At 39.8% G+C, this 11,060-nt stretch overlaps 2 protein-coding genes across 4 annotated transcripts; both read left to right on the forward strand.

Moving 5' to 3' along the window:
- The first annotated feature begins 132 nt into the window (after positions 1-132).
- rimoc1 (rab7a interacting mon1-ccz1 complex subunit 1) lies at positions 133-4,366 on the forward strand. The gene is made up of 6 exons (XM_051422568.1): positions 133-300; positions 1,022-1,131; positions 2,359-2,505; positions 2,737-2,868; positions 3,034-3,148; positions 3,281-4,366. Exons 1-6 carry the CDS (start codon positions 207-209, stop codon positions 3,514-3,516), a joined length of 834 nt encoding a protein of 277 aa, XP_051278528.1. The 5' UTR covers positions 133-206; the 3' UTR covers positions 3,517-4,366.
- Positions 4,367-4,504: 138 nt separating this feature from the next.
- fbxo4 (F-box protein 4) lies at positions 4,505-7,722 on the forward strand. Of its 3 annotated transcripts, none has more exons than XM_051422562.1 (7): positions 4,505-4,741; positions 5,461-5,735; positions 5,828-6,048; positions 6,432-6,507; positions 6,601-6,773; positions 6,861-7,123; positions 7,211-7,722. In XM_051422562.1, the coding sequence occupies exons 1-7, from the start codon at positions 4,577-4,579 to the stop codon at positions 7,292-7,294; spliced, it is 1,257 nt and encodes a 418-aa protein (XP_051278522.1). In that variant the 5' UTR covers positions 4,505-4,576; the 3' UTR covers positions 7,295-7,722. The 3 variants fall into 3 exon arrangements, with proteins under 3 accessions (XP_051278522.1, XP_051278523.1, XP_051278521.1); XM_051422563.1 differs by having other exon boundaries at positions 6,897-7,123; XM_051422561.1 differs by having other exon boundaries at positions 6,601-7,123.
- The last annotated feature ends 3,338 nt before the right edge of the window (positions 7,723-11,060 follow it).

An 11,060-nucleotide genomic window follows, 5' to 3' on the forward strand; every position in this document is an offset into this window, starting at 1 on the left:
TGTAGCTAACCCGTATACACGTATACACATAGACACATAGACATAGACACACACACACACACACACACACACACACACACACACACACACACACACACACACACACACACACACACACACACACACACACACACACACACACAGAGAGAAATGACATTCTATGAGCACGTGAGTAATCCCTGGCTCACGTGACGAATACTTTAGTCATGGCCGACGAGTACAGGCGACAAGGTTTCGAGTTGGAGAGAAGGATATTTGAGTTAGACATCAAGTGTTCTAGTCTCAGAGCCGAAAAGCAAGGTATCGATAAGATTTTTTTGTTGCTTTTGTTTTGTCATGTGGCCACTCTTGGCACTTCGTGTGCGAGGCTCTTGTTCAGTTTACTAGCCAACTAGCAAGTCAGCTAACGTTATCTAACGTAGCTTGCTACCATAACAACAGCTGCTGTCTGACGAAATGTTGCATGTTGACAAATAATACTTAGCCTGCAGTTCAGTCAACTAACATGTGGTACAATGTTGCTTAGTAACGTTTACTCGCTGGCCGATCGTTGTTTGTTTATTTTTGACTACCTGGATGTTCGAGTTAAGGGCTAACCTAAGTTCGCTAACGTTAGCAAGAATGCGTTATTGTTGACAAACGTTTCGCCAGCAAACATGATGCTGCGTATTATTGAACATACCAGAGTTGAGAGTTAGTTGGCGAAGTAACCTTGCCATTATTTTTAGGTGGAATTGTTTCTTTATATTTGTCATTACATTTCAACATTATCAAATGCTTGAAAATAATAAGTTACACGTTTATTGCCATGATTGTTATTATGTTGTCGCGTAGTCCTGCCTTTGACATCTAACGTTAAAAGTTGCTCTATTTAAGCCTCAGTGGAATTGTTTTGCATAAATATTGTGTGTAAATATGTAGCGCCAATTATCAACGTTACTGTGAAATGTGTAAGGTTGAAGGCCGTGTCTTGAGTCTAGATCTGTAATTGGTAACATGTTAACATATCGTTCTTCCATAGATGATGACTATTTACAGAATGCGTCTGCCATACTAGACAAGTTGAAAAGCTATTACAGGCAAGGAGGGGAGAGTAGCAACCTTTCCAAGGTGCTCCAGGATTACACACAGGTACTTCATTACATCAAATTTCATTACATGTATAGAAGTGCAATTAATGATTATTTTCATTTGTTATTATTTTTCTTGAACTCAAGGTGATCTTAAATACTACCAGTATTCAATCATGTATGTTTATATAAGACAGGGAAACACATCCTAAAATTTGAGAATGTGTAACCAACAAGTACGCAGCAGTTTTGCTTGATAAATGACATAAGAGATTAATTAGTTACCTAAATTGCTGCAGGTCATTCTTTTGTTGAATGTCAAATCTATAGAAGCCCCTCAGTTTAGCCTTTTGAGTTCAAAATCATATACTATTAACTTTTTGGAAACTACCATGGCTTCAAGAATGCTGGAGATAATGTTTATAGCCAAGCTGCAAAACTAGTTACTTAAAGGTCCAGTGTGATTTGTTTAGTAGGATCTAATGTAATACAGAAATGTAATACAATATTCATATGTATGTTTTCATTAGTGTATAATCAACTTAAAATAAGAATCGTTATGTTTTTGTTACCTCAAAGTAAGCGGTTTCTAATCTGCAGATGCCGCGGGCCACCTTCCTTGGAGTCTGCCATGTTTCTACTGTACCCCAGAACCGACAAACCAAACACTGGGTGTAGATAGGGCCGCTCACATTTTTTGCTCAATTTAGGGCCACCGTAGTTTCTCCTTTTTGGCTTGGAAGGGGAGGGTGAATCTGCAATTGCACTGCTAGATGCTGCTGAATCCTACACACTGGTCCTTTAACTTGGTACAAAGCCTGAAGAGATGCTTAGATTAAAGAAAATGAAAACCAATGGTATACTGGAGTCAGTGCTTATGTAGATTCTTAACCATTTTAGTTAAATTGGTCTTTGTAATGTGAAGTGGACTAAACCTTGGCTGAAAAGCCTAGTTTTTAATATCAAGTTACCTGTAATCAAGCAACTGCTTGCAACTGAAAATTCAAGTTAATTAGACATTAGTAAGGGCACTTAGATTTCAAGTTTGAGAAGATGTTTAATAAGAGTTTTGGAGAAGAAGCTACAGCTGTGGCCTATCACTTCCTAGCAGGAATATTATCAGTTTCATCACTGATTTTATGTACTTTATTAATGAAGAACTCAATAAAGTAATTTATTGAGAATAGGGTGTACGGTAGATTTGTGTAATTCTTAAAATGTTTCATACTTTTCTTTCACTTTGAATTCAGTGTTGGTTGCTGTTATATATGTGTCTGTTATCATTTAGGTGATCCTAGACATCACGTTTTATGAAGAGAATAAACTGGTGGACCAGGAGTTTCCTGAGGACTGTTCACCATTCAAAATTCAGCAGTTGCTGCAAGATCTGACCGAGCCAGAAGTCTTGGCGGGGAGGCTAGCACCAGCACAAGAAGTATGTTTAAATGTATCTCAAAACTATTTTGTGTGGTGATGTGACTGTGTCTCATTGTACGCCACGTGACCCCATCTGTGCTTTTTATGGTTGATTATCAAGTATTCCCAGTAAGATGTCTGTTACACTTTAATTTTGTCTTTGGTTTATGGTTTCACAAAACACACTTGCACACATTTACTTCCATGTTATGGTGTGGCAGCGTTATTCATGTCTTTTGGTCCATTATAGGTCCAGTCTGTGTTGGGCCTAGAGCTGCTGGAATGTCTCTATTGGAGACGCGGAGCTCTGCTGTACATGTACTGCCACACCCTTCATCAACGAAAACAGTGGATTAAGAAAAACAAGGACACATTCCTTAAGGTACCACACTTTATAAAGATCTAAGTAGATTCAGTAAATTGTGTTTATGAACAGAGATGTGAGCTTGACTGATTCTGCCAGACAAATTTACTTTGTTTTTTTTGTTTTTTTGACATATACTGATATTAGTTCTGATGCTCATCTTACTCTGATATTTAAATCCAGTGTATTCAGGAAGGGGTGCGCTACCTGATGCGAATGCTGCAGGTGAGAAACTCTGTGAAGCTCAACGATGGGGTGGTGCTTCATGACACTGCTACAGCAAGCTTCCTATCTGAAGGTAAATATGTCATCAGTTATCTTTTAAGTAACAAAAAATAGTTGTGCTGCTTCAATCCAGTTGTAGAAAATTCTTCAATTGAAGACAACGGGACTGTGATCATACTCACGACCTTCTTATGTTTTTGGCCAGGCATATTCTCAGACACACACCTGTTGACAATGATGTACATCGGGGAAATGTGTTTCTGGGCAGTCAAGTACGAAGACTGCAGCGCTGACACTATGGATCGCAAAGAAGATCGCCTCCAGTTTCGGGACATTGGCACACAGATCCTCAACAAATATGTGCTTGCCTGTGAGGGCCCTCTGCAGGGCCAGGGCTGGAACACAGAGAATGCCAAGGAAATCCTTAGTATTTTACAGTGAACCATGCTGCTTCTGTGTTGAAGTTGCCCTCAGGCACAGATCTAAGTTCAGTATTCAAATGTGTGTCAACCCCAAATAAAAATGGAACCCATCAGGTGGGGTGTAATGTTGTGGAAGGTTAAGGAGAGGCACGGGGAGAATGTGTATGTCAATAAGAGAGTCTTTGGATCAGTGTCTACAGGCAACCTCATCCCATGCCAAACGGCCCAGGCCAAAGCAGGTGAATGAGAGGTTAGAAAGTATAAGATAGGTGGTGTAAAACTGGCATGGGCTGCAGAGGAGGCTGTTGAATATTTTTTTTTGCCCTGTCCTGCTGAAAAAGCAGTTATCATCCTGATTCCAGACTGTTGACTGGGGCACTTATTTTGCTCTGAGAATGTGTTATAATAACATTAATATGAATATAAAAAGGTTATTAATAAGTTGACCTTTTTTTTTTTTTTTAAGAATGTTACAAGTTTGAAGATAATCCAGCTGGAAATGAGACATTGCACAGTAACATTTTATTTATTGTTTTGTTGCCATTTTGTTATGCTTTTAATATATTATAATTGCATATACATTATATATGTATGCGTGTATAAACATATACACACTAAAGGCAAAGAAAGGTGTTCAGAAACAGTTTGACAATGATGTATTCATGTCCATTGAAGTATGTTCAGATCTGTTCATACCAGCTTTGTAATGCGCCACTTGTACTCCCATCTATTGCAAGTTCCATTTTTCTGCCACTTGAATAATCTTGATAGTATAACTATTAATAGAGAATCTGTGTTGTTTGGACGAAGATCATTTTCTTTTTTTATGTCCTCGTTGACAATAAACACGCGCGTTGTTTTATGAGAAACACGTTTATTTTTGCATTACAGCTCAAACTTTCAGTTTCCAAGCCCACGCTCAGCTGCACTACTGTAGGACTACAATACCCATAATGCACCACTACCGCCAGCAACAAGGAAGTGTGGCCCGACAGGGAAACGTCAACAAGTCCATGTCGCTAGGTCCATATGAGCGTGTTTTCTAAGCTATTCCCTTATTGTCACTCACATTTGGAGCCATGGCAGGAAACAGCCAGCAGCTCAGCGAGTCGGTAGTGATCCGCAGTCTCAGGCGGTTCAGAGACAGATATTTCCCGAGCAGTGGGGAAGTTGGCAAAGATGATTTGACGCCTGTTGTGGAGACTGGAGAAGAACCGCAGCCGGGATTTTTGGATAGCTTACCGGTGAGACAAATGCTAATTAATCAACGAATTTCACCTATTCACCTCTCCAAATAAGATACAAGGTCGACTCTTTTACGTTGATGTACAAATTGTCAAAAGTAATGTGGTGGAAAAAACTTTTTTTAAAAGCAGTGTGTTGAAAAACAGAAGTTGTACTTTACTCGACTAATTAATGATACTTCCTACTTCTACTCCACTACTTTTCAGAGGGTAATATTTAGTACATTCGCACTACATTTTTATACACAGTGTCAGATTCTGATATTACACAAACTGAATGATCGGTTTATGCAATCTGGATTAAACTACCCCTGTTAAACTACAATATATAATATATACAATGAAATACTGTGCATCAGTAAGTACTTACAGGGGCCATTCTGAATGTAAAATTACTGTTTGATAGTCTAAGTAGGCCCCCTAATGTTATTGTTATTATTATTATTATTATTGTGCTTTCCTTTAAGTAATTTTAAAATATTATAAACATTTATTTTAGACCAACATTTTTTTCCCTTTTGTGTATTTTTACATTTTAATACATTTTCTGGGGTTTCTTTTCCGTCTCCATCCCCTGCTTCTTGATACTCCTTGTAATAAATTAGAACTAAAACTCATGGGCTCAGAATCAATAAAACACAGCATCCATCTTGCTATGTGGGTACCTGGTGTATCACTTATTAAAACAAACAACCATCATCATATCCTTTGTCCTTAAGGTGGACCTACAGTTCCTGATCATGACATTTTTGTCTCCTGCTGATATCTGCCGCTTTGGAGCCACCAGTCGGTACTGGAGGGCCATGGTTAGAGATCCGTTACTGTGGAGGTACTTCCTGCTCAGGGACATGCCATACTGGCCCTCCATTGATCATGTGACCATGCCCCATCTGGAGTTGTTGGATGCACCACTAATCAATGAGAATGAGACCCTGGACGATAGAGAAGAGGGGGAAGACAAATGGATGAAATCGAAATTTGACTATATGTCAGAGTGGGTATCTTCTTCTGCTGTCACACATCAAGGTCAGTTGGTAAAATGTTGTTAGACAAAGATGTTATTGACCACAGTTTTTGTCTCAACAGATACCTGAAAGGCTGCCCATCCTGCAGACAACAATGGCTTCCTTCACGACCGGCGTACGAGGTTGTGACCTCATTCCTTCAGTCGCTGGTGCCCTCATCTGAACCGCGTTATGCCATGTTCGGACCCGGCATGGAGCAGCTGGATGTCTCTTTAGTCACGAGGCTCATGCATGCCCCAGATGTGCTTCCTGTGTCGGGCACTCCACACAGACAGATAAATGGTGAGATAACATTGACAGTTAGTGCTGCTGATGAAGGATGAAGCTTCTCTTGGTCCTTTTCATCATTAATAACACAGTGACAACTCCTAAACCAGTCCAGCTTCTCCTTCCTGTAAATGCGGCTGTCACTGGAATCAGATTGCTGTACACCCAAACAATAATGCTGGTGTTATACAAATATTACATTAATGCATTTCATTTCAATCACACATAGACTCAACCACGAGAGAAATTTTAAAAATCACGTCATCTGACTTGTTGCAGGTTTACTTGTTCACCACTAGGTGGCAATGTTCGCCTAAAATTGTTGTCTCACAAGTTGCTATCAGGAAAGAGAAACTAAGGAATGTAACCAAACTAATGTTCACCACTTTTTATTCTAGGTATCGGCTCTGGGATCAGTTACATGTTCAACAACCAACACAAATTTAATATCCTGACACTGTACTCAACCAATAGGTACACTTTGGAGTTACCAAATGAATTGCAATCATTTATCTTTTTTATTTTACTTTAATACAGACATTGAATTCTGTGTGTTTGTGTGTGCAGGGCAGAGAGGGAAAGAGCCAGAGTGCAGCAGCAGAGCATCAGTAATAAACTTTTTACGTTTGGAGGAACAGATGAGTCAGGCTACCCAATCTACAGTCCTGCTCCTCAGGTGCAGGAAGTATGCCAGGTGGTGGATGGTTTTATCTATGTAGCCAATGCAGAGCCTGGGAAAGGTAACATAAGAGGATATTTCTATTTCTTCTTCTTCTGTGCGACTGTGTCACATTATGCACGTTGGCTGTTGTCTTATCAATCACCAGCGCAGAACACTGAAGACAGAAACGTGTCTTCAATAGGTGAGGGGGAGTCCGAGGTGGCTCAGATTCGGGCCGTGCTGAGCTCTGCCGGGGGTTCAGCATCCAAGCCTCTGCTGGTGCTTTCCTGTGTCTCCAGAGAAGAACCAGAAGCAGTCGGATCAGCAAGCCTGCAAACTATTACCAGCAGAAACGGTGCCAAGTGTCGGACTCCCTGTGTTGACATAGCGAAGAGACTCGGCCTACCCCAACTGGCCATCCCCTGGATGGTAACTGTCTGATTTTTCCACTGCATTTATATCCATCCAGTGTCAATTTAAGAATATTTTCAACCTGTGTTTCTCTTTCTTATTCAGGTGCAGGACACAGTGGCAGAATCCCTGTCAGGTCTTCTGGATGGCATTTCCTGGTTGCTGAGATGTTCTGGAGTCAAACTCTAGCTAGTGACCTAACCTAATTAAAACCACAGAACTCTCGCACTGAATGTCTCAGGATAAGAGCACTGCACATGGAATGTTGATATATTATATGTTAGTATAAGTTAATTTATATGCCATATCATGGTACATGTTTACAGTTGGTGAGCTGCTAACTGACCTGTTAGCCCACTGGTTTAATACGGGACAGAGATTGTACATAATTTGTACAGTTAAGAGTGTTTGTCAACAATCTGTTGCCTTTTGAAAAATGCTGAATACTTTACATCTTTTTGATTTGTTGCACAATGACTTTGTTCTACAAATGGTTTTAGAATTATATGTTTTTCTTGTGGTGAATGAGTCACACTTTCAGCTTCCAACGCTGATAACGCACTGTTAAATGTCTGTTAAATAACCAGTAAATTGCTGTAATTACAATGACAAAACTATTCTCTGTTAATGAGTCATGTTTTCTCTCTTCTCCATTTCCTTTTCTTTTCTTTGTTCTTATTTCTATCTCATGCACATATTCACAAGTTTCAAACAGCAGTAAAAGGTATTTTCTTTCTAGTCTGTTAAGTAATGTGCCACAGTCTTGCCCTGTGGTTCCTTTCCTCTGACATCAGCCCTGGAATGAAAACTTGAATCCACAAGCATGGATGAATATCCTGTTTGTCCACCAGGGAGCGTTCCTGGTAGCTGTGTGATAAGTTAATGAAAGGTCTGCCTTTGATTTTTCTTATAGTCGACATTTTATAGAAGTTAAAAGTAGGTTACCAACATTTAACTAACAAATGCCAAACAGGAAAATCTTGGCAATGTATTGGTCTCTTAATAACTTAAGCACACAAGGCTTTTTGCATATCAGGCAAGCAAGAAAAGTGCACAACAGATTGTGTAATATTAAAGTAGAGTAGAAACCCGCATTTGGACATTCTCTTCATATTAGATTTACATTGATTGAAAATGATTCAATAAAGCTATTCATGTCAAGTTTAGCAGTTGTTCATTTTCTGAAATGTATTTGCAGTGCAACTAAATGATCAATTTACAACAATGTGTTTAAGTTGTGTTTGAAAAAATGACAACCTGTTTAATATTCAGTGTCCCTGGCTGCAGCGTTCACATGCCCTAATGGTAGCATGTAAGGATGACAAGATAATGTGCTTGACTGATGTGCTTTTGTTCTAGTCCCCTAGGTAACCACAAACCCTTGGTTAAAGTATGTTCCCCCAGCAGCTCTTCCATCAAAAGGTTCCTTAGTCTCAACAATCATTTTCATAGACATACAGATTGAGAATAGACCATGATTGGTGCAATTTAGGTGCATTAAGCTGAGCTGAATACTGGCAAAGCGGAGATTGATTCCCCCCCCCAGTGAAATCTAAAGAGAAATGATGGAGGAGTTGTCTGTATGTATTCCCACTGTATGTGTGCATTTGTGTGTGTTTCCGAAAGAGGCGGACAGACGATATCTGACTTTTCATCTCAACACATCTCTCCGCTCTCTGTAAACAGGATGTCTATCTCTTTGGTCCTCACTCCACAGTATTGACCTACATAGTATGTTTGTCTGCCTATGTGTATGTGTGTGTGATTGTGTATGCATGTTCACGCTTACACAGACTGTCCAACAATGACTCTGCTAATATAATATAAACGATGGGAACCTGTTGTTAGGGCAGGTATGCAGGGAATAACATTGCTTAATCCTTTGTTATTACTCTGTGATCCTGATGGAGCCAGTTGAGGTAGAGGCTGAACAAGGACTGCCACTGTCATTGTGGATGAATATGTAAGGTTTGCAGTCAAAGTCTGAATGAATGAAGAAGAGAGCTTGTAGATGAACTACTTTTATGTCAATGCAGGCGAAAGAAAATAAGCTGTATTAATAAAGTAACTCTGGGTTTGCAGCCAGGATTTGTTGGCTGGAACTCTGGAACTCGCTTCAATTGGATATTTTCAAGGTCTGTTTATTTAGACCGTAGACTGTGAACCATTAGCACACGTCCCTACATAATGGGGGGGGGGGGGTTGAGGAGCAGACCTCCAGCTGCCTCTTGTCTTCCACAATCAAAGGGGCCTCTGGGACACAAGGAAGAAACCAATATTTACTGACCCAAGACAGTTTACAGACGCAAGAAGTCTGCACAATTAGAAATTAGTCCAACTGAAACGTTACTAATGAAAAAAGAGGAAGCTGTTCACCAGGCTTTTTGCCCTCATAATTATCAATACTGTATTCAGAATGACTGAATCGCATTTGTGATTTAAGCTTGGTGTAATGCCAAGTGGTAGAGAGGTGTGCCCGTGTGTGTGAAACAGACTTTCTGCAGTTCAACTTATAGCGTTCTTTCCACAGCCTGAGGCAACAGAAGAAGAAAATATCAGCAGTATTGCAGAGCCAGTCTGTTTACTTATGTAATATGAAGAATGTTTCACTAGAGGTATTTCCTATATATTCCCGGAGGTTTCCCTGCTCAATGAAACTTAAGTTTTCTTGCTGTTAAACATATATATGCTTTTCAGCATTTGTGGAATAAGTCAAATGTTTAATTTGGAGTACCGTATTTACCAGGAACTATAATTCCAAAATAAATGGTTCTTTTGACTTTGCACAGACATTAAATCAAAATATGCTTTCTGTTGAGTACATATTATTCAAAACACTATTTCTGTGCACCTACATAAGAAAATAAGTAGGGTGGGAACACAAAACAACACCTGTACAACATAAAAGATTGTGCAATAATTATTACAGTTTCCTTGTTAATAATATTACGTTTTTGTTGAAAATGTATCTGTGCTTTCCAATGCTGAATACATACAAAGTGCAGTACAAAGTAACCGCTGTTAATCTAATGAAGATTTTTTGCTGTGTTAATAATTGTTTGACTTGAAAGAATGAACTTGGCTGTAAACACTGCTCACAGGGTTAAATACAGTAATCACAGCAACCAGCGTCATTGCACAGCCTTTCTCAGACTGCTTTTTACATCACCGCCTCCATCTTCTGCTGTCCCTCTTCTTCACCTTTGTCTCATCCCACTCTTTTCACTCTATCCTCCTTTCATTAGTGTTAAGTCCCTGATTTGTATTCAACGATAACAGCCAAGATTAAAGTAGGCATTGAAAAAAAAAACACCATTTGCATGATGCATTCACTGATTAGGCTAAGCGTCCCTCTTAATTGTGTTGTTTTGCACATGGTGGGGCTCTCATGCTGATACTCTGTGGATCTTACTCATCCCATGCAATTCACTTCAATTTCCTCCCCACATCACTGTGTCCGCTCCACCTACCTCCTGCTGTCATATATATGGCAGGTTAGGGACTCGTAATACTGGATTAGGGTTCAAGAGTGTTAATAGTGAATTATTTGTGAATCACTCTGAGTCTACCAACAGCTCCGTAATAAAGAAGATATAGAACCAGGAGCACAGTGATCTGTTCCTATACTTGCTGCTGCTGTTGTTATTTGTGTGTGTGTGTGTGTGTGTGTGTGTGTGTGTGTGTGTGTGTGTGTGTGTTTGTGTGTTCCCCCTCTAGCCATCTCCTCTCTCTTATCCTAATCCAATAGGCAGCAGGGTGCTGACATAGTTGTGAAAGGCCACACTTGAGATGTGAAACTGCACTAAATGCATTACAGGTGACTTGAAGGGGATGACACAAAGGGCACTCTTTCATTATGTGGAAAATACAAACAGACAGCCAAACACAAATAGATCTTACATGGCTATTGAAAGGGATAGGCAGAAAACCAATTATGGCAATATGGCTGCGACTT

Source organism: Dicentrarchus labrax, unplaced genomic scaffold (assembly GCF_905237075.1).
Source record: "Dicentrarchus labrax unplaced genomic scaffold, dlabrax2021, whole genome shotgun sequence".
In the NCBI taxonomy this organism is placed as follows: domain Eukaryota; kingdom Metazoa; phylum Chordata; class Actinopteri; family Moronidae; genus Dicentrarchus; species Dicentrarchus labrax.